Here is a 23,625-nt window from a genome sequence, read left to right as displayed (position 1 = left end):
TGGAAGGAAGAGCTCCCAATACTCTACCTGACAGGTAAGATCACCCCAAGCTACACCCCTGATGGTCCACAGCAAGCAGAAAGCTGACAGAATGGGGGCAGGACAGCAGTGAATGCTGCATGAGGATGACGGGACACAGACATCCTCGGTGAGTTGCTAGATACTCTTGAGCGGAGAGGCAGGGGCTGCCCATGGTCACAGGGAAGACCTGCTTTTTTTGTGCTTCTTCTCTTTCAGCCAGACACACACAGCAATGAGACCAGACCACGGCAAACTCCTAGCCTATCTGCCCTCGACCACTCATCTGGGAGGAAGAGCTGCCAATGCTCTCCAGAACAGGTAAGATTGCCCCAACCCACCCCAGCATGGTCTCGTAGCAAGCAGGACAGTGACACGCTTGGGGCAGGACGGGAGTGACCGCTCAATCAGGATGACATGAGACAGATTGACGTGGTGAGACGCTCGAGTCCATCGGGCACAGAGGCAGGGTCAGCCCCTGCTCACACAGGGATGCTTCTCCGTTTGTTCTTTCTCTTATTGAAGCCAGACACACACAGCGATGGGAAGCAGACGACGGCACAATCGTGGCGACTCTCCCTTTGAGAAGACATCTGGAAGGAACATTCAGCGCTATCCAGGACAAGTAAGATGACCCCAACCCACATCCACCAGCCTCGAACAGCAAGCAGGAAGGTGACATGATTGGGTGAGGATGGGAGTGACCGCTCCATGAGGATGATGGGACAGGGACAGCCTCAGTGGGTCACTGGAGACCATCGGGCACAGAGACAGGGGCTGCCCGTGTTGACAGAGGGATGCTGCTCTGTTTGGTGCTTCTTCTCTTTCAGCCAGAATCCAACAGCAATTGGACCAGACCAAGGCACAATCCTGGCCGCTCTCCCGTTGAGCAGTCAGCTGGAATAAGAGCTGCCAACCCTCTCCAGGACAGGTAAGATCGCCCCAGCCCACACCCCCGATGGTTCACAGCATGCAGGAAGCTGACAGAATGGGGGCAGGACGGCAGTGAATGCTGCATGAGGAAGACGGGCCACAGACAGCCCGGATGAGTCGCTAGATGCTCTTGAGCTGAGAGGCAGGGGCTGCCCATGGTCACAGGGAGGTGCTGCTTTGTTTTGTGTTTCTTCTCTTTCAGCCAGACACACACAGCGACAAGACCAGACCACGGCAAACTCCTAGCCTCTCTGGCCTCGACTGCTCATCTGGAAGGAAAATCTGCCAACTATCTCCAGGACAGGTAAGATTTCCCCAACCCACACCCACCAGGCTCTAACAGGAAGGAGGACGATGACATGATCAAGCCAGAAGGGCAGTGACCACTCCAAGAGGACGATGGGACAGGGACAGCTTTGGTGAGTCGCTGGAGACCCTCGGGCACAGAAGTAGGGGATGCTCGTGTTCAGAGAGGGATGCTGCTCTGTCTCGTGGTGCTTCTCATTTAGCCAGAAATCCACAGCGATGGAACCAGAGCACGGCACAATCCTGGCCGCCCTCCCCTTGAGAAGTCAGCTGTAAGGAAGAGCTGCCAGCACTGTCCAGGACAGGTAAGATTGCCCCAACCCACACCCACCAGGTTCTAACAGCAAGAAGGATGGTGACATGATCGGGGTAGGACGGGAGTGACCGCTCCATCAGGACAACGAGACACAGACGGCCTTGGTGACTCACTGGAGACCCTCGGGCACAGAGGTAGGGGCTGCCCATGGTCACAGAGGGATGCTGCTCCTTTTGGTGCTTCTCTTTTGCAGCCAGAATCACACAGCCATTGACACCAAACCACAGCACAATCCAGGCCACTCTCCCCTTGAGAAATCAGCTGGAATAAGAGCTTCCAATGCTCTCAAGGACAGGCAAGATTTCCCCAGGCCACACACACCAGGTTCTATTAGCAAGCAGGATGGTGACATGATCGGGGTAGGACGGGAGTGACCACTGGATCAGGATGTCGGAGCAATGACAGCCTTGATGAGTCGCTGGAGACCCTCAGGCACTCAGATAAGCTCTGCCCATGATTACAGGGGGATGCTGCTCCGTTTGGTGCTTCTCTTTTGCAGCCAGATTCACACAGCAATGGCACCAAACCACAGCACACTCCTGGCCACACTCCCCTTGAGAAATCACCTGGAATAAGAGCTGCCAACCCTCTCCAGGACAGGTAAGATCACCCCAACCCACACCCCCGATCATCCACAGCAAGCAGGAAGCTGACAGAATGGGGGCAGGACGGGAGCGAATGCTTGATCAGGAAGATGGGACACAGAGAGGCTCGGTGAGTCGCTAGATACTCTTGAGCTGAGAGGCAGGGGCTGCCCATGGTCACAGGGAGGTGCTGCTTTGTTTTGTGTTTCTTCTCTTTCATCCAGACATACAACGTGATGAGACCAGACCACGGCAAACTCCTAGCCTCTCTGCCCTCGACTGCTCATCTGGAAGGAAGAGCTGCCAACGCTCTCCAGGACAGGTAGGATCACCCCAACCCACACCCACAAGGCTCTAACTGCAAGCAGGAAGGTGACACAATTGGGGTAGGACAGCTCTGAGTGCTCCATCAGGACGATGGGACAGGGACAACCTTGGTGGGTCCTGGTAGACCCTTGGGTACTCAGGCAAGGGCTGCCCATGGTTACAGGGGGATGCTGCTCCGTTTGGTGCTTTTCCTCTTTCAGACAGAAACGTCCCTAGCGATGAGACCGGACCATGGCACACTGCTGGCCTCTCTCGCTTTGAGAACTCAGCCAGAAAAGATGCCAGCGCTCTCCAGGACAGATAAGACAGCCCCAAGCCATTCCCCACCACGGTGTCACTACGCTAAGTGGGAATATGGCACATTTAATCTACAACAAACAAACATCTCCTGGACATCAGGAAGATGGGAGATGGACAGCCTTGGTGTGAGGCTGGGAGAGCCTCGTGCAAGGAGGAAGGAATGGCTTCCAGTGCTGAGAGGGGGTGGCTGCTTGGTTTGTCGCCTCCTCTATTACAGCTGGAGACACTGACAGTGCTGGAATGAAGCCATGGCACACTCCTGGACTCTCTCGCATTGAGAAGTCAGCTGGAAAAGGTGTCAACAATCTCCAGGACAGGTAAGATCACCCCAACCCACACCCAACAATGGTCTCATAGCAAGCAGGACAGTGACACGCTTGGGCCAGGAGGGCAGTGACCGCTCCATGACAACTATGGGACAGGGACAGCTTTGGGGAGTTGCTAGAGACCCTCGGGCAGAGAGGCAGGGGCTGCCAATGTTCTCCAGGACAGGCAAGATTGTCCCAGGCCACACACACCAGATTCTATTCTCAAGCAGGACGGTGACATGATCGGGGTAGGACAGGAGTGACCACTGGATCAGGATGACGGAGCAATGACAGTCTCAGTGAGTCGCGATAGAGCCTCGGGCAGAGAGGCAGGAGCTGCCCGTGGTCATGGAGGGATGCTGCTACTCTTTTTCCTTCTCTTACTAAAGCCAGACACACACAGAATTGACTCCAGACCACAGCACAATACTGGCCTCTCAGCCCTTGACAAGTCAGCTGGAAGGATCTTCCAGCGTGCTCCAGGACCGGTAAGATCTCCCCAACCTACACCCAGCAGGCTATACCAGTAAGCAGGATGGGTGACACACTCGTGCTAAGATGGCAGTGATAGCTCCATGAGGATGACGGGACACGGACAGACTCGGTGAGTCTCTAGAGACCGTTGATCACAGAGGCAGGGACTGCCCGTGCTCACAGAGGGATGCTGCTCCTTTTGGTGCTTCTCTTTTGCAGCCAGAATCACACAGCGATGGCACCAAACCACAGCACACTCCAGGCCACTCTCCCCTTGAGAAATCAGCTGGAATAAGAGCTGCCAATGCTCTGCAGAACAGGTAGTATCCCCCCAACCCACACCCACCAGGTTCTATCAGCAAGGAGGACGGTGTCATTATCGGGGTAGGACGGGAGTGGCCACTGTATGAGGACGACGGGATAATGACAGCCTCGGTGAGTCACTGGAGACCCTCGGGCAGTGAAGTAGGGACGGCCTGTGGTCTCAGGGGGTTGCTGCTCCATTTGGTGCTTCTTCTCTTTCAGCCAAAATCACATGGAGTGTGGACCAGACCACGGCACAATCCTGGCCACTCTCCCCTTGAGATGTCAGTTGTAAGGAAGAGCTGCCAACACTCTTCAGAACAGGCAGGATTGCCCCAACCCACATCCAGCAGGCTCTAACTCCAAGCAGGACAGTGACATGCTTGGGCCAGGACGGGAGGGACCGCTTAATCAGGATGACGGGAGACGGATTGATGTGGTGAGACACTCGAGGTTGTTGGGCACAGAGGCAGGGTCAGCCCCTGGTTACACGGGGATGCTGCTCCATTTTTTCTTTCTATTACTAAAGCCAGACACACACAGCAATGGGAAGCAGGCGACGGCACAATCGTGGCGACTCTCCCTTTGAGAAGTCGTCTGGAAGGAACATCCAGCGCTCTCCAGGACAGGTAAGATCGCCCTAACCCACACCCACCAGGCTCTAACTGCAAGCATGAATGTGACATGATCGGGTGAGGATGGGAGTAACCTCTCTATGAGGATGATGGAACACAGACAGCCTCGGTGAGTCGCTGGAGACCCTCAGGCAGAATGGCAGGGGCTGCCCGTGCTCACAGAGGGATGCTGCTCTGTTTGGTGCTTCTCTTTTGCAGCCAGAATCACACAGAAATGGCACAAAAACACAGCGCACTGCTGGCCACTCTCCCCTTGAGAAATCAGCTGGAATAAGAGCTGCCAATGCTCTCCAGGACAGGTAAGATCGCCCCAACCCACACCCACCAGTGTCCACAGTAAGCAGGAAGGTGACATGATCAGGCTAGGACGGGAGTGGCCACTGTATGAGGACGACGGGACAATGACAGCCTTGCTGAGTCGCTGGAGACCCTCGGGCACAGAAGTTGGGGCAGCCTGTGGTCTCAGGGAGGTGCCTCTCCGTTTGATGCATCTCTTTTCCAGCCAGAATAACACATTGATGGCACCAAACCACAGCACACTCCTGGCCACTCTCCCCTTGAGAAGTCAGCTAGAAGGAAGAGCTTCCAACGCAGTCCAGCACAGGCAAGATCACCCCAGCCCACACCCTTGATGGTCCACAGCAAGCAGCAAGATGACAGTAAATGCTGCATCAGGAAGACGGGACACAGACAGGCTTGGTGAGTCGGTAGATACTCTTGAGCGGAGAGGTAGCGGCTGCCCATGGTCAAAGGGAGGTGCTGCTTTGTTTTGTGCTTCTTCTCTTTCAGCCAGACAGACACAGCGATGAGACCAGACCACGGCAAACTCCTAGCCTCTCTGCCCTCGACCGCTCAGCTGGAAGGAACAGCTGCCAGCAATCTCCAGGACAGGTAGGATCGCCCCAACCCACACCCACCAGGCTCTAACTGCAAGCAGGAATGTGACATGATCAGGGTAGGACAGCAGTGACTGCTCCATCAGGACGATGGGACAGGGACAGCCTCGGTGAGTCTTGGTAGACCCTTGGGCACAGAGGCAGGGGCTGCCCATGTTAAGAGGGATGCTGCTCTGTCTTGTGGTGCTTCTCTTTCAGCCAGAAATGCACAGCGATTGAACCAGAGCACGGCACAATCCTGGCCACCCTCCCCTTGAGAAGTCAGCTGTAAGGAAGAGCTGCCAACGCTCTCCAGGACAGGTAGGATCGCCCCAACCCACACCCACAAGGCTCTAACTGCAAGCAGGATGGTGACACGATTGGGGTAGGACAGCACTGAGTACTCCATCAGGACGATGGGACAGGGACAACCTTGGTGGGTCCTGGTAGACCCTTGGGTACTCAGGCAAGGGCTGCCCATGGTTAGAGGGGGATGCTGCTCCGTTTGGTGCTTTTCCTCTTTCAGACAGAAACGTCCCTAGCGATGAGACCGGACCATGGCACACTGCTGGCCTCTCTCGCTTTGAGAACTCAGCCAGAAAAGATGCCAACGCTCTCCAGGACAGATAAGACAGCCCAAAGCCATTCCCCACCACGGTGTCACTACGCTAAGTGGGAATATGGCACATTTAATCTACAACAAACAAACATCTCCTGGACATCAGGAAGATGGGAAATGGACAGCCTTGGTGTGAGGCTGGGAGAGCCTCATGCAAGGAGGAAGGAATGGCTTCCAGTGCTGAGAGGGGGTGGCTGCTCGGTTTGTCGCCTCCTCTATTACAGCTGGAGACACTGACAGTGCTGGAATGAAGCCATGGCACACTCCTGGACAGTCTCGCATTGAGAAGTCAGCTGGAAAAGGTGTCAACAATCTCCAGGACAGGTAAGATCACCCCAACCCATACCCACCAGCCTCTAACAGCAAGCAGGAAGGTGACACGCTCGGGCCAGTAGGGCAGCGACCACTCCATGAGGACGATGGGACAGGGACAGCTTTGGACAGCCTAGGGCATGGAGAAAGGGGCTGCCTGTTTGACAGAGGGATGCTGCTCTGTTTGCTGCTTGTTCTATTTCAGCCAGAATCACACCGCGATTCGACCAGACCATGGCACAATCCTGGCTGCTCTCCCCTTGAGAAGTCATCTTTGAGGAAGAGCTGCCAACGCTCTCCAGGACAGGTAAGATTGCCCCAGTCCACACCCACCAGGGTCTAACAGCAAGGAGGACGGTGACACGATCGGATCAGGACGGGAGTGGCCGCTGTATCAGGATGACGGAACAATGACAGCCTTGGTGAGTCGCTGGAGACTGTCGGGCACAGAAGTAGGGGCAGCCTGTGGTCTCAGGGGGATGCTTCTCCATTTGTTGGTTCTTCTTTTTCAGCCAGAATCACACGGCGATTGGACCAGACCATGTCAAAATCCTGGCCTCTCTCCCCTTGAGAAGTCTGCTTGAGTAAGTGCTGCCAACGCACTGGAGGACAGGTAAGGTTGCCCAAATCCACACCCACCACTGTCCACAGTAAGCAGGACGGTGACATGATCAGGCTAGGACGGGAGTGAGCACTCCATCAAGATGACGGGACACGGACAGCCTCGGTGAGTCGCTAGATACTCTTGAGCAGAGAGGCAGGGGCTGCCTGTGGTCACAGGGAGGTGCTGCTACATTTGGTGCTTCTCTTTTGTAGCCAGAATCACACAGCGATGACAACAAACCGCAGCACACTCCTGGCCACTCTCCCCCTGAGAAATCAGCTGGAATCAGAGCTGCCAACGCTCTTCAGGACAGGTAAGATTGCCCCAACCCTCACCCACCAGGTTCTAACTGCAAGCAGGACGGTGACATGATCGAGGTAGGAAGGGAGTGATCGCTGCATGAGGTTGACGGAACAATGAAAGCCTCAGTGAGTCACGGTAAACCCTTGGGCAGAGAGGCAGGGGCTGCCCGTGTTCACAGAGGGATGCTGCTCTGTCTCTTGGTGCTTCTCTTTCAGACAGAAACGCACAGCGATGGAACCAGACCAAGGCACAATCCTGGCCACCCTCTCCTTGAGAAGTCAGCTGTAAGGAAGAGCTTCCAACACTCTCCAGGACAGGTAAGATTGCCCCAAACCACACCAACAGGTTCTATTAACAAGCAGGACCGTGACATGATCAGGGTAGGACAGGAGTGACCGCTCCATCAGGATGACGGAACAATGACAGCCTCGGTGAGTCGCTGGAGACCGTCGGGCACAGACGTAGGGGCAGCCTGTGCTCTCAGGGGGATGCTGCTCCGTTTGCTGCTTTTCCTTTTGCAGCCAGATTCACACAGTGATGTGACCAAATCACAGCACACTCCTGGCTGCTCTCCCCTTGAGAACTCAGCTGGAAGGAAGAACTTACAGTGCTCTTCGGAGTGGTAAGATCACCCCAAACCACACTCATCAAGGCCACAGCAAACAGGAAGGTGATTCGATTGGTCCAGGATGGCAGTGAGCACTCCAGCAGGATGATGGGAGGTGGTCAGACTTGGTGAGATGCTCGAGAACCTTGGGCGCAGAGGCAGGGTCATGCTGTGGTCACACGGGGGTGCTGTTCCATTTGTTCTTTCTGATATTAAAGCCAGACACACACAGCGATGGGACGAGACCATGGCACAACCTGGCCTCTCTTCCCTTTAGAAGGCAACTGGGAGGAAGAGCTGCCAATGCTCTCCAGGACAGTTAAGATCACCCCAACCCAAACCCACCAAGCTCTAACAGTAAGCAGGACGGTGACACTCTCGAGCCAGGAGTGCAGTGAACGCTCCATGAGGACGACAGGACAGGGACAGCTTTGGACATCTTAGGGCACAGAGGAAGGGGCTGCCTGTGTTCACAGAGGGATGCTGCTCCATTTGGTGCTTTTTCTCTTTCAGCCAGAATCACACAGCGATTGGATCAGACCACAGCACAATCCTGGCCTATCTCCCCTTGAGAAGTCAGCTGGAAGGAAGAGCTTCCAATGCTCTCCAGGACAGGTAAGATTGCCCCAACCCATACCCACCACTGTCCACAGTAAGCAGGAAGTTGACACAATCAGGCTAGGACGGGAGTGACCACTCCATGATGACGATGGGACACAGACAGCCTCGGTGAGTCGCTAGATACACTTGATCAGAGAGGCATGGGGTGCCCATTAAAATACACCATAAATGTTTGTACATTGTCTTTTGTATTATAAGAAACAAGGAGTTCTGTTTGAGGAGCGGGAGTTGCGAAAGGTCCCTGCTGAAGTAAGGAACGATATAATGCTTGGCTAGACACTATGAAAATTCTTTTGCTTAATGTAACAAAAAAAGAGAACCCCCTCCCCTTCTCTCCTTCTGCATCTCAGTTGCCTCTTTTGTTCAAAGACACTGTTGCAAAGCTCATGTAACCATCTCCTGATAAGTTGCTAAACTAGTATGTCAACATCTTGCCTTCCTGTCTCATGCTGGCCCAACATGACCAAATTAAAAAAAAAAAAAGAAGTAGAACCACAACGCCGAGGAAGACTATGGCTTTCATCTTCACGACCACCAGAGGGACAGAGACGACCCCCTAGCAACAGTGCGTGCAGTCGCAGAACATACCAGGATGTGCTGCGTAATCCTGGAAATACCAAGATATAAAAAGGAACCCTGGCGGGGGTGAGGTGCGCACCGTTGTCGGAGCAGAGACTCCCCGGCCGCCAAGTGCTGTTTTGCTTGCTGTTTACTTACTCAGTAAATTTCTTTCTATGATTAATACAATGCTCTCTGAAAATTAATTAAGGGGGCAACTTATAACATTGGTGAAGAAGAATGCAGCCTAATGTCTGTCCATTTCCTGAGCCATGGCTGGCCCCAGCGTGGGGGCTGCTGAGGAAGCCCAGACTTGCATTTGTCCCAGCAGCTGTGGTGCCAGCAAATAGTAGCTGTCCTTTTACTGGCCTGGGAGTGTCCCAAAGGTGCTGGGACAGATGGTAAATGTCATCCTGGAGAGGAATCTGGAGCTGCCCTGTGCCTGGGCCAGGCCTCTTGTGCTGGCCTGGGGAGTGGGGCTGGCCCTGCGGGACACAGGCACTCTGTGCTGGGGATCTCCCAGGCAAGAGACCAGGACTCCTACAGCTTCACGGACCTCCATTTCCCAAGCCATGACTTTCCCCAGCCCTGGGGTTGCTGGGGAGGCCCAGAGCCACCTTTGTCCCAGAAGCTGTGGTGCCTTGCGAGAGGCTGCAGCTGTGGTGGCCATGCCCAGAGCCCTGCAGCAGCCTGTGGTGGGCACTGCCCTGGGGCCAGCCCAGCCTGGGCTGTTGGGCCGGGCTGGGCTGGACTGGGGAGAGGGCATCGAAGTGGGGAGAGGTGGGCAGGGGCTGGGCTGAACTGGGCAGTTCCCGGTAGAGGGCAACAGCAGCATGAGGGAGCGGTGGCAGCATTTAGGGGAGGGCTCCCAGCAGGGCTTGGTGCTGCAGAGCCAGGGCTGCACAAAGGGAGGCCAGAGCAGCAGGGGCAGGGAACTCAGCATGGCCCTTGCAGCCCCCTGCCCTGGGCCTGCCTCTCCCCTTGGCCTCAGCCCCAGCCTTGTCTCTGCTGGCAGGAGGGCTCTTGGCATGTGCTCCCTGGACTCCCCTTGCCTCCACAGAGCTGCTGCCCACTCAGGCTGCTGCCACAAACGTGTCCTCACAAGCAGCAGCACCCCTTGGGCTGCTTCTCCTGGCCTTCCCCACCCCACTGCCTTGACTCCTTGTCTCTGCTGGGTCCCCTCCTTGTCATCCAAATGTGTCCCTTGGCTGTCAGCTCCCTCTGCCCTGCCCCACAGGATGACAAGAATTGAGTGGGACATATTACCATGACTTGTGGAAGTATTTTGTAACCTGCATTGGTGATGGCACAAAAAGACAGTTCCTTCACCAGTGATCTACATCCTTCTTCAGGAGAATTCTCAGGATCTCTATTCATCACAGGAGAAGAAATACTGATGGTCACCAGCACTTGCATTTCATTGCTTTCTGCATCATGGTGTACTCCCTCATCTTCCAGGCAGTTCCACCCATCTTGAATAAACTATCCATATTGAATGTCCCCTTTCTAGCTGCCTGTCTGGACCTATGCACTTCCCACGGTTCTCCTCATTTGCCCTCCCCTTACTCTTTGATCATTCAGACTGCTCTCACTGACCCAGTTGCTGCTTTGAGCTTCATTGAGTTCAAGCTTGACCATCAATTAGCAGTCTGCTTAATTGTTTCTGTAGCAAGCTCCTCATCATTTATTATTGAATTAAGATCATACGGAATAACAGTAATCTTAATACCTATAATTTCCTATCGGTCAGTTTAAAATACTTAATTTACAGTCATCCTTTTGGGAAGGTAAACCTGACTGGAGACAAGATGAGGAGCATGTTTTGCTGTTTGGAAAATTGCTGCATGTTTATTCCTGCCTGTTTTATAATAAGGAAAAAACCTTCTGTGTGTAGCCAGGTCTCTTAGGAATGGAGGTGGGAGCTGGTGCAAGGGGGCTGTAACATCCAGCTGCAGACTTCAGTGCAGAAGTGTGGTGTAAGGAAAAGTGATGCAAGCACCAGGTGGCCAATGAAAGAAATGTCAGGGTTGGGGTGGTGAGGAGCAAGGTTGCCCATGCACTGTCAGACCTCAAGACTCTGCTTTTCCTTCCTGTGGGTGTCTGCATAGGAGAAGCTCTGGATTAATATCAATTGAAGAAAGATGCTCAAAACTGAAATGCAACAAAATTCACCCTTTAAAATGAGAAAAGATTTTTATTAAGTGCTTTCTGAAATCATCCTCCTTAACTACACTATGAAAGCTCCACAATTAGTTGTCCTAGTCTTGAAGACTTAAATAAAACTATGGAAGACATGGTTCCTTAGGTGTTTCTGCATTTTAATGAGTTCCATGGTGGATTTTGGTGCTCAGTCTGTGAACCAGAGGTAATGAGAGGAGAATGATGAAATTGCTTGAGAAAGTAAAGTCAGAAGGAAAGGTTGAAGTGACTTGTAGTATTAATGGGCCCCACTGAGTGCCGTTACCAAGAGATTCTCCTCAGGGACTTGTTAGGGCAGATAATTCGAGACCATGATTGCAGACAGGCAAAGCACTGTGCTGAGAAAAGTTTGGGTTTGTTGTGCTGAAGTAAAAGGGCCAGGTCCTGCCTCCAGCCACTGGAAGGGAATGTCCTGCACTCCCATGTCTGGCTCTGGGCTCTTGCTTGGGGTCTGTGGGATATGGTGGGCACTGTGATGCTGCAAGAAGAACAATGGTATGACACCTCCCTGCCTCTGCACAGGGTCTCAAGAAAGCAATGAGCCCCCTTGCAATGACTGTATCTCATCTCCTCAGAAGCTCTATCCAAGGGGACAAAAAAGTCAGGGCTGCTGGGGCCTTCTCTTCTTGTCAGCACCCACCTCCTTGTTGCCTCCAGACTTCCCTGTGCTGCCCCACACTTTGTCCTATTTCCCTGATGGCTGCAGACACCCATCTCTGTTCACCACCTTACTCACATCCTGGCATTTCCGTGGTTTCACCAATGTCTCGTCAACCCTCACCAGCTGTTCCTTCAAACACAAAGCCATAATCTGATCAAAGACACTCTTTGGGTGACCTCTAGCACCACAGCACAACTCTTTGAGGGACATTTTATCTTCTTCATGGCCAGTGCCAACCTTCCAAGGTGCACTTTCTGGCAGGTTTTTCTCTCCTGCTCTTTCCTACTACCAAAGAAAGCTCCATCAGGGTGGAAACCACTCCTAAATTAGGCATCCCAACCCAACGGCCTTCTTGTGGCCTGTCAACTAACCAGACAGCAGTCACCTCACCAGCATCTTCTAAGCCATGGTCCAGCTGCTGACCTTACAGCTTTTTCTGTAGACACACCCAAGCCTTGTGCCTGCTGCTGTCCAGTCATGGACTCAAACAGAAGGGACAGGACAACCCATATGCGGGTCTTCTTTCTGTCTGGATCCTTCTGGGTATGTGGGCAGAGGGGATCCCATAATCAGCATGCCAAACAGGTGCCTTCTGTTGGCCTACCAGGACCACTGGCAGATGTCAGCTGAAAAGTACAGATCCCAGGTAGAAGTGTGACCTGTCAGCTGCTTCAGACAGAAGTGACCTCACAGTCCCTTTCCGTGACATGTTCCTGCTGCTGCCCTATCAACTGCAGAGACAGAAGTGACCTCACAGTCACTTCCACAGTCACATTCCTCCAGCTGGACTCCCACAACGACATCCCTTTATTTGTTCATCCCTTAATCCTTACTCAGAGGCTCTCTACTTTGCCATCACCAACTTGAAGTTCAACACAGTGCTAGTGTGGAACATGGTTTGTGTTAAGGGAAGGAATCAGGGTGAGCAAGAGAGGAAAGGTAATGGAAAGGGGTTATGGACTAATTTTGGCTTCAAGGGATATTGTGGTCAAAATTAGAGCAGTGGATTCCTGTCAGCGTGTAGAGTGGCATTTAGATTTAGGTAACAGATTAAAAAAGGGTAAGGGCCTCACATGACTGCTTTAAGTCAGCTTTATGGTGGCATCAAAATTACCTGAATATTCTTACCTCTCCAAAATCATTACCTTCTGCTATCCAAGCTCTTCTTTCCTTCCCCAAATCTCACATCTCTCCTGGCCAGGCTCCTCCTGCCTTCCCCATATCAGTCATCTTCTTAGTGGCAGCTTTCTGATGGCTTTCATGAACTTGAGAGTATCTGTCTCACCTCTGTTGGCTACTCTGTTCCTGAGAAAGAAGCAGCTCCTAAGGCAGCATGAAGAAGGACACAAAGGCTGTCGGAGCACCCCGTGCAATGTGCCCAGCAGCTCTGCAACACCACAAAAGTGCGCTTCCTGCCTACATGTTTTGGTTCTAGAATGGCTCCTATGGACCCAGGGTAACTTTTTCCCTGCCCTCATGAAGGCTTTGTGATCCCCCAGACATCTTGGAGGCAGTGGCCCCCTCTGTGTCAAAAACTGAAAGCAGCCCTGAAGGATGAATTAGGCAAAAGCTGAAACTTCTGACATGACAAAACCTCTTCAAGACCTCTTCCTCTATGGGGCCTGCCAGGGACTTAGGAAGAGAGGATCTCACAAACTATGTGCAGAGCAGGTGCATCTGCTGGCCTATCATGGAGCCCACCAGAGGTGAGCCTAAAGGCACAGATCCCAGCCAGGAGTCAAGGGATGACCTGTCAGCTTCTTCAGAAAGAAGTCAACTCACAGGCTGTTTAACAGCCATTTGCTTCCTGCTGGACTTTCTAGACTTACTGAAGTTTCTGAGGCACCACTGCCCTCGTAATACCATACTTACAAAACGCTCCCTTCCTGGGCCAGAATCTGCCCAGGTTGAAGTGAGCTGGTTGTGATCCTTCCAGCCCATGGCACTGCTGCAGGACTCCCAGCCTCTCTGATGCACAGCAGCTAGTTCCACCAGATCATCCCCCTTCCACCAGATCAGGGGGATGAGTACCCAGAGAACAACTGGTCTTGCTGCTAAAGACTGAGGCAAAGAAGGCATTAAGCACCTCAGTCTTTTCCTCATCTCTTGTCACTAAGTTTCCTCCCACATCCGGTAAAGGATGGAGATTCTCCTTAGTCCTCCTTTTTGTGTTTCTGTATTTATAAAAACATTTTCTGTTATCTTTAACAGCAGTAGCCAGAGTGAGCTCCAGATGAGCTTTGGCCTTTCTCATTTTGTCCCTGCACAGCCTCATGACATCCTGATAGCCCTCCTGAGAGGCCTGCCCTCTTTTCAAATGTCCTAAACCCTCTTTTTCTTCCCAAACTCTAGCAGCAACTCTCTGTTCAGCCAAGCCAGTCTTCTTCCACATTGGCTCGTCTTTGGGCACATAAGGACAGACTGCTCCTGAGCCTTTAAGATTTCCTTCTTCAAGAGTGCCCAGCTTTCCTGGACTCCTCTGCCCTTCAGAACTGCCTCCCAAGAGACTCTGCCAACCAGTGTCCTGAAGAGCTTGAGGTCTGCCCTCTGGGAGTCTAAGACTGGTTTTACGATCCCTCTCCTGACTTCACCAAGAATGGAGAACTCTAACATTTCGCGGTCACTCTGCCCAAGCCAGCTCCCAAGCACAACATTTCCCACCAGTCCTTCTCTGTTTGTGAAGAGAAGGTCTAGCAGGGCACCTCCCCTGGTAGGCTCACTAACCAGCTGCGTCAGGAAGCTTTCTTCCACTCTCTCCAGAAACCTCCTGGACTGCTTCCTCTGAGATGTATTGCATTTCCAGGATATATCTGTGAAGTTGAAGTCCCCCATGAGAACAAGCACTGATGATTTTGCAACTTTTGCCAGCTGCCTGTAGAACTCCTCATGTGTCTCCTCATCGTGGTTTGGCAGTCTATAAGATATCCCCACCAGGATGCCTGCCTCGTTGGCCTTCCTGCTGACCCTATCCCACAGGGACTCAACATTATCATTCTCAGCCTCGAGTTTCACAACATCAAAACACTTTCTAATATAGAGAGGCACGCCACCTGTGCTGCCTGTCCCTTCTGAAGACCCTATAGCCAGACATTGCAGTACTCTAGTCATGGCAGTGCTCCCACCATGTTTCAGTGATGGCAACCAAGTCATAGCTTGCCTTTTGTTTCTTTGCTATTGAACAATGGCTAGAGCTGTATTATAATGGACATGCATCAATAAAATCTCTGCTAACGGCCCAGAGGAATTTGGCACTTGAAACATCACTCAAATGTCACCCTGGCACCTCCAATGTCACCCGGTGTCTGCATCTGAACAGCTCCCTTCTGCTCTCTATCGCCATTCAATATGCTGGGAGCTGAGTCAGGTAGCTGACATGCAGCTGCCTGGTTTATGCCCACCTGAACCAGGTCAAGAGGAATCCCAACTCGTGTGGGTTGTGTGATGCACGAGAGAGGAAGCTGAGCCCCCTTGTAGCCTCTGGACAGCAAATAAAGAAGTAGATGCCTTGTTTTACTCAGCTGAAACACTTCTCTCAGCAGGGGGAAGGCAGGTCCCTCCCTGTCCTGGGTGTTCTGCCTAAAACCAGGACATGGAAAAGTGATTCTTGGACCTCATAGTTTTTCTGTATAAGGAATAACAGTGCTGAAAAAGTTTCCTTCTGAAGTAGTGGGAGGGAACATGAGTGATTACTTGTCTGTTTCAAAGTTGATTCCCCTGGAGGCACAGGGACATGTCAAGAGCTCCCAGTGCTGATGAGCTGGGCCGGGCTCCTGGGACCAAGGGGAGCTCCTGGCAATCGGGCAGCACTGCAGAAAGACAGCTCTGCCCAGGAGCAGCTCCTCTGCACAGCACAGCAGCAGGGCTGGGGGCACTGCCTGCAGGGAACAAGGGCGGCTGAGAGAAGGGAGGGAGATGTTAAAGGCAGTGTGGAGGGGGGATGCTGAGAGCTCAGTGCGGGAGAAATCTTCACAGCCCTGAACAGGGTAAGTCTGTGGCTGCAGGGCAGCACAGCTGTTGTTCCTGGTGCCATCTCCAGATTTGCTGGCAAATCCCTCAACCTATGGGAGCTTTCAACAGGACTCTCAGTGTTTGGATAAGAGGAGAACAACAAGCTCCGGAACAGTGATTATCTGCCATAAATTACTGAAGGACAGGACATGATGTTTCTTTCTCACAGGGCTGGCTGCAGCCCGGGTGCAGTCAGGGGTGTCCAGGGCTGTGGTGCGGAGCAGGGTCCCTGCTGTGTCCCAGGGGCTGTGTGTCGGGGCAGGGCCTCTGCTGCCTGCCAGGCTCAGCACTCAGCCTGCCTGGGGAGCTGCCCAGGGTGCTGCAGGGAGAAGCTGTGGGTGGAAGGAGCACCCCCTCCCCTGGCAGGGCAAGGCAGGGTCCTGCTGTTGCCCAGAGGCTGCTTCCTGGGGTAGGCAGCTCTCAGCTCTACAGCACCCCCAGGGCATCTCTGGATGCGGTCTCTACACCCTTAGGAAATAAAACTGAGTGCTAGAGGCAAGAGAACATCTTCCTCAAAGGGAAGTAGTAGTCTGTCTTGCTGAGGAGCTTTTGATGAAACATAATCTATAGCTATATGTATTGCAGAGAGAAATTTCTCTAACTTGTTCTGTGTCTTTTCCACCATTGACAGCCATCCATGCTCTGAGGCAGCAAATGTCCAACAGCAGCTTCCCCACTGAGTTCCTCCTCTTGGCATTTGCAGACACGCGTGAGCTGCAGCTCCTGCACTTTGGGCTCTTCCTGGGCATCTACCTGGCTGCCCTCCTGGGCAACGGCCTCATCCTCACTGCCGTAGCCTGCGACCACCACCTCCACACCCCCATGTACTTCTTCCTCCTCAACCTCGCCCTCCTCGACCTGGGCACTATTACCACCACTGTTCCCAAAGCCATGGCCAACTCCCTCTGGGATACCACAGCCATTTCCTACACAGGTTGTGCTGCTCAGGTTTTTTTCTTTTTCTTTTTTCTTTCAGCAGAGTTTTATCTTCTCACCATCATGGCCTATGACCGCTACATCGCCATCTGCAAACCTCTGCACTACGGGACAGTAATGGCCAGCAGAACTTGTGCCAACATTGCAGCAGCTGCCTGGGACACAAGAGAGGGCAGGGACAGTGAGGCCTTGGGATGGAGCTCTGCAGCTGAGCTTGGCTGGGCTCCTGGGTCCAAGGGGAGCTCCTGGCAAGCAGGCAGCACTGCAGGGAGACAGCTCTGCCCAGGAGCAGCTCCTCTGCACAGCGCAGTAGGGCTGGGGGCACTGCCTGCAGGGGACAAGGGCAACTGAGAGAAGGGAAGGAGATGTTAAAGGCAGTGTGGAGGGGGGATGCTGAGAGCTCAGTGCGGGAGAAATCTTCACAGCCCTGAACAGGGTAAGTCTCTGTCTGCAGGGCAATGCAGATGCAAGTATCCTGGGGGTCTCTTCTACAGTTGTCAGTTCCATGGCTGGTAGTCCCGAGGGATGTGTGGCTCTAAACTACAGTAATATAGGTTTCCTGGTTTATATACTGGCTTCTCCAGTGCAGAGGATGGGGCTGTTTCCTGGATCAATGATTTCCTGCCTAAGCTGTCAGAGGGGCAGGACATGAGGTTTCCTTCTCACAGGGCTGGTGGCAGGCTGTGAAGCCAGGTTGCAGGCAGGGTGCCCAGGGCTGTGGTGCCAAGCAGGGTCCATGCTGTGCCCCAGGGCAGTGTGCTGGGGCAGGGCCTCTGCTGCCTGCCAGGCTCAGCACTCAGCCTGCAGAGGAGCTGCCCAGGGAGCTGTGGGCTGAAGCTGTGGCTGGTAGGAGCAGGGCAGGGTCCTGCTGGTGTCCAGAGGCTGCTGCCTTGTTCAGACTGCTCACAGATCCACAGCACCCCAGGGGCAACCTTAGGCGAGAACAAAAGGAAAGACCAGCACATGCACTAATGGAAGGGAAGGAAATCTCTGGTGTTTCTCATTTCTTTTACCTGCCCTGAAGGAGAGTCATGGGGCATGATAATGGAGTTGTCAGGCTGTGTCCTTCACTGAGGCTTTCAGAGCATGACACTGAAAGAGAACTGTAGGTTGATGAAGAGCCTCAGAATTTCTTTTCACACCCCTCTCCTTACAGAGAACACCAGCACCACCTTTAGTGTTCCTCATGGGATTGCTGGATGTCCTGCTTGGAACGTGAAAATAGAGGTGCCTCTGGCTATTGGGCACCATAGATTCATCCCCAGCGCCCTTCACCGGATATTGTAGGGCAGTACTGACTTCTGCTAAGCCCTCAGAGGATCTTCCTGGACATTGAGGCACCTCAGAGAGAATAAAACAGAGCTCATAAGGAAGACACAGTATATCTTGTTGAGGAGGAATCTCTGAAACACAGTAGCAGTTTTACTCAGACAAGTCTCACTAATTTGACTATTTTTCCTCCAGGGAAAGGCATCCATACCCAGAGGCAGCAAATGTCCAACAGCAGCTTCCCCACTGAGTTTCTCCTCCTGCCATTCGCAGACACCCCCGAGCTGCAGCTCCTGCACTTCGGGCTCTTCCTGGGCATCTACCTGGCTGCCCTCCTGGGCAACGGCCTCATCCTCACAGCCGTAGCCTGCAACCACCGCCTCCACACCCCCATGTACTTCTTCCTCCTCAACCTCACCCTCATCGACCTGGGATCCATCTCCACCACTGTTCCCAAAGCCATGGCCAATTCCCTGTGGGACATCAGGTACATTTCCTATGCAGGTTGTGCTGCACAGGTCTTTTTCTTTGCTGTCTTTGTCACAGCAGAGTTTTCTCTTCTCATCATCATGGCTTATGATCGCTACATTGCCATCTGCAAACCCCTGCACTACGGGACAATAATGACCAGCAGGACTTGTGTCAACATGGCAGCAGCTGCCTGGGGCAGTACTTTTGTCTATGCTGTGCTGCACACTGCCAATACCTTTTCCCTTCCCCTCTGCCAAGGCAATGCCCTGGACCAGTTCTTCTGTGAAATTCCCCAGATCCTCAAGCTCTCCTGCTCAGATGCCTACCTCAGAGAAGTTGGGCTTCTTGTGTTTAGTGCCTGTTTATTATTTGTGTGTTTTGTTTTCCTTGTGCTGACCTATGTGCAGATCTTCAGGGTCGTGCTGAGGATCCCCTCACAGCAGGGCCGGCACAAAGCCTTTTCCACATGCCTCCCTCACCTGGCTGTGGTCTCACTGTTCGTAAGCACTGCCACATTTGCTTACCTGAAGCCCCCCTCCATGTCCTCCTCCTCCCTCAACCTTTTGCTGGCAGTACTGTACTCGGTGGTGCCTCCAGCAGTGAACCCCCTCATCTACAGCATGAGGAACCAGGAGCTGAAGGATGCAGTGTGCAAAGTGATGACTGGAGTTTCTGAGAAGCAAATAACTGCATGTCCATTTCATATCACTCTTAATGTTACTCATTAACGGCCAAGAAAGATCTTGTTGTTTTCTTTTTTTTTTTTTTTCTTTTTTTTCTTTTTGTCTTTTTTTTCTTTTTTCTCTTTTCTTTACTTATGTGGTGATATATTTTAAAAAATAAAAAATCCTTTTATTTCCTCTTCCAGTTCGCTACTGAATGTCTCATGTGACTCTGAGACTTGGTATAAAAGAGGTGTATTTAATGGACCATTAAATATTGAATGTGTATTTAAATAAAAAGATGGTTCCTGCAGTGACTTGTCTTGCCTGAGATGCTTCCTCAGAGAAAGGTGGTGGCACTTGGCTGTGTGCAGAGGTTGAGGGGAAAAGAATCCTGGCACAGCATCAACGCCAGGGAGCCCCAGGGCTTGGTCTGTCCAAATCAGCTCTCCATTTCACCTCCCACACTCTCCTATGGAGCTCTTGTGTTGCTGCAAGGACTGATTGCACTTGTTACTTGCTCATCGTGCTGCTGCGGGGAGTCCTGTGTCTACAGGCAGGGAGAGGCCAGAGGCACTTCTCTAACACAGCTGGTTCCATACCAGCATCTCCAGTATAAAAGGGGATCTGCTCAGGGCAGTGCCTGAAAGCCCAGCTCTTCTCCCAAAGATGCTCTCATGGATATTTCAAAGGAATGGACTTGAAAGAGGCTCCTGGCTTTGCTTGTTTCTCTGTGGGCTCAGGCAGATAAGATAGGAGTCCCAGGATCATATTTTAGGCAGGGAGGGATGATTCCATTCCTGCCTGTTGGTGCCCAGCACCCATGAGATTTTGACTTCACCGGCCTGTATCCACAGCATGAAAGGCTGTCTTCCTGGGAGAGTCAGGGAGGACCAGCAGAGCAGGGGTTGGGCTTGGACCTTGTTCTCTGGACACCCTGGCAGATGCTGCCTCAGGCCAATGGTCCAAGAGCAGCCCCTTGCAACCACCGTTCCCAGCACTGGGCTCTCGCCCCAGCTCACACAGATGGTTTCTTCCTTTGGATATGGACACTAAATGACTACATCAGGAGTCCATGTTTTCCTTGTCCATATGAGACTGCATCCGGTGTGGGTGTGGTGAGGTGAACCTGAATGAGCCCAAGTGCCATAAGCTGTTCCCTAAGGGAGCCAGCCATGAATTCCAGTGGGACAGAGAGAGTCTGAAGTTCACTTCCCATTGGAGGTACATTCCCCTAGAATACCATCTGAATAAAGCAATCCTAGTCATCATAACTGTCATGTCAACTCCTTCTCTGCAGAATTTGCCTAAAATATATGTTTTCCCAAAGTATATATAAAGTTCTTGAATCACTTTTCCACACATGGTGGGCATTTCCTTTAGGATGCAATGGAGATGCTAAAGGCTGCATGAGGAAACGTGAGTCTGGACATGTAGAAGACCTTCTGAAGCATGAGCTGGTTGGCAGGCAGAGTACCCGACGGACTGTGAACGGCATGCACCTGGTGCTCCTGGGTGGGATAGAAAGAGGCTTCCTGAGCACAACACCTCCTTGTGACCCTTGTGGATGCTGGCTGTGAGGTCACTTCTGTCCCAGCACCTGTCTGGACAACAGCAGGGAGGCAGAGCCTCTGAGGTCACAAAGGCTTTCAGGAAGCTGCCCCCAACAGGGTGACTCCTTTGGGGAGGCCAGGGGAAATCTGGGTGAATAAAGGTGGGAGATTTGGGGGAGAGAAGAGGGAGTAGGCTAACAGAAAGGAAAGATCTGGAAGAGGTGAGAGGGGTTCAGGCAAGGCTGTGCTGCTGCAACACTTACTAGGAAAACATCCATGTCAAGCCCTGGCAATATTTTGAAGCAGTAACTGTAAGCCTTACCCCTACATCTAAATGCTATCCCTCTTTCTGCAAGGAATCCACTACTCTTAACCCTAACCCCAAATCTCACTTGGCGTGGGTTAGCCAAGTCCCAAATCCATAAGGCCTTACCGTACACTCTTAGCTCAATTCTCACCCTATTCCTCAGCCTTTCATTCCTATCATTGAATTCCAGCCTTAACATGATTCCTCAACAGAGCCCTGAAGAAAATCCCAACAGATAACATCGTCTCCACACTAGACACAGACTAGAAGCCAACGCAGTAAACACAGGCCTCCCTCTAATACTCTGCCCAACCACTAACTCTGGAAGGCAAAATCTAATCCCTAAACCCTAACCTTGTTGCAGGAAGCACGGCCAAAAGCACGACAGACACCAGTAGAGTCAGATCATGCCCCGTTTTATTGCCCGAATAGCCTAACTTGTATAGTGAACTTAACAGGGGCGGACAGTGTTTCACACAAGATTATTGGTCAAAAGCACTCAGACAAACACTACAAGAAAACAACCTCACCTGCAAGAAAACAACCCCCTTGTGATTAGCAGTCACATAGACCTTGTCCTTGAGGCCAGCTACTGGTAACAATATTTTCCTGAATTCCTCAATTGGGCGATGTGGGAACACTGTCATGGGAACTTCTCATAGTTGCCCTGGTAGCTTGGTTTGCTCAGCTACAGCAAGCCATGGGATTCTTGCTGTTTCAAAAATCCCTCAACATAACCTGAACACCTAATCCCCAAATTCTGCATTTCTGTGGTCTAGTCACCTAACTGAAGCAGTTTGGCCTCATGAAGCTGAGCAGGGCATGAAAGGTCCTGCAGCAATCACTTGGTCTTGGAGGATGCAGGTGAGGTGACATGGATGTGGTCAGGTCACAGGTCTCAAAGAGGAGATGGGTGAGGATGCTCTGCTGAGGTCAGCTGTGTCTCTGGGTCTCAGGAGGCAGAAGGAGGCCCATGGCTGTGCAGGTGGCACATCCTTGATAAAGGTGGAATTACTTCTATGAACTAAAAGAGGAGGAAGCTAACGCAGTTTATCACTTCAATATAGGCCTTATGTGTTACATAGCCTTGTGCCAGCTCTTTGCCTCTGGCTAAATTGCACTTCAAGCCCTGAGGCAAATATGCAAATTGAAAGCTACCTTGAGAGTCAGGGCTGGAGAATGTTCTACTTGACTGGGGATAAAATAAAACTTAAATAACATCTTTGGATTTGGTTAAAAATGAGCTGGTTAAGCAGCACTGGCAGCTTTATCATAAGAAATGACAGTATTTGCTGTAAGTGGTGCCTAAAAAAGACATGAAACTACTTGATCTAATTGGAACCATTTCATAATATGTTCATTTTAAACATGAGCAGCAAATTCTATCAGTATGGCAAGAGAACTGTATCAAGAGAACTTTGTGATGCTTAGATGATGATTTCTACCATTTATTATTACAGCTGTGGCAAAGATAGTGGTAAACTTTTACAGTTTATTTCTCCCAGTAGAATAGACACATATGGTCACAATTACTTATATGGTTATCACCATACCATAAGAACCTTGTTTTAGTATCTTAAAATATCAATAATTTGGGCTGAAACATACTAGGTTGGTATACCTATATATACCTATAGCTGAAGTGTTTGGAAAGTTTCAATGCATCTTTTTACAAGAACGGAGGTAGAAAAACTGTTCTAAGGTTGGAACTGTTCTCTAACAAAGTTAGTGTTTGGATCGAGCACTTGGAATTCATCAGCAAGTTTATCTAGTGTTAAGGATGGGGCTTTCAACACTTCCATTAGTTAGTTCAAATTTGATCAAATCACAGTTGCTGAAGATATTTCTGGAATGAACTGTTTGGGTCAGATGACTCAAACATTAATTTTTGTTTTCTCATGGTATATATTAATATAGAAATTAAAAATACAGAAAAAAAAATGTTTCTAATGCCATGGAATCTTGTGCAATCTTTATGACTTCTCTACGTCTTTCTTCCTGCCTTCTCTGTTTTTATTTTTATAGTTGCCTGAATATTTACCTGGGTGAGTTACGTTGCCCTACTAGCATTAGCAAGATTTGATTATGTGCTTAAAAGTTGATTCAGATTTTGTATCAGTTCCATTTTTCAGTGATCAATACCCACTTCTTTTGAAATCCTGTTGTTGATGTTTATGAAAAGACTTATTTATTGACAAATGGTACTCCACTGTGTCTAAGGACTTCCAGAATGCTTCAGCCTATGTGTATTGAATAATGTTTTTATTTTAGACTATTAGAAAGCTCTAACGCACATTATCATTCATTAATGGAAATAGCATCCAGGTGCATTATATTAAATAAATATTGTGTTTATTGTATTTATTTGAGTCGTATATCAAAATTCTGGAACCTATAATGTTACAATGCACACATGTTACTTGATCTCCACCTACTATATTTTACCACCAGCAGTTATTGCTATGAATACTGCACCAAACATTCAAAAGAGTTGCATGAACTCTATCATACAGGAAAATTATAGGTGGGTGTCAGAGCACATTCTCAAAGCTTGTT

The 23,625-nt window shown here is 51.1% G+C and overlaps 2 protein-coding genes across 2 annotated transcripts in view; both read left to right on the top strand.

Moving 5' to 3' along the window:
• LOC309891560 (antigen WC1.1-like) overlaps nucleotides 1-23,625 on the top strand; it is a gene marked incomplete at both ends in the record, with an annotated part of 315,844 nt that overhangs the window by 280,279 nt on the left and 11,940 nt on the right. The window lies entirely within an intron of this gene.
• On the top strand, nucleotides 16,526-19,275 carry LOC309891537 (olfactory receptor 14A16-like; the record flags this gene model as incomplete). The annotated part of the gene is made up of 2 exons (XM_082785897.1): nucleotides 16,526-16,805; nucleotides 18,581-19,275. The coding sequence occupies 2 exons, from the start codon at nucleotides 16,526-16,528 to the stop codon at nucleotides 19,273-19,275; spliced, it is 975 nt and encodes a 324-aa protein (XP_082642023.1).

The sequence above is a fragment of the Aythya marila genome (genome assembly GCF_965140915.1).
Source record: "Aythya marila genome assembly, contig: HAP1_HAP1_SCAFFOLD_158, whole genome shotgun sequence".
Lineage (NCBI taxonomy): Eukaryota > Metazoa > Chordata > Aves > Anseriformes > Anatidae > Aythya > Aythya marila.
Note: the sequence above shows the minus strand (reverse complement) of the source record. Positions and strands in the feature narration are given on the sequence as shown.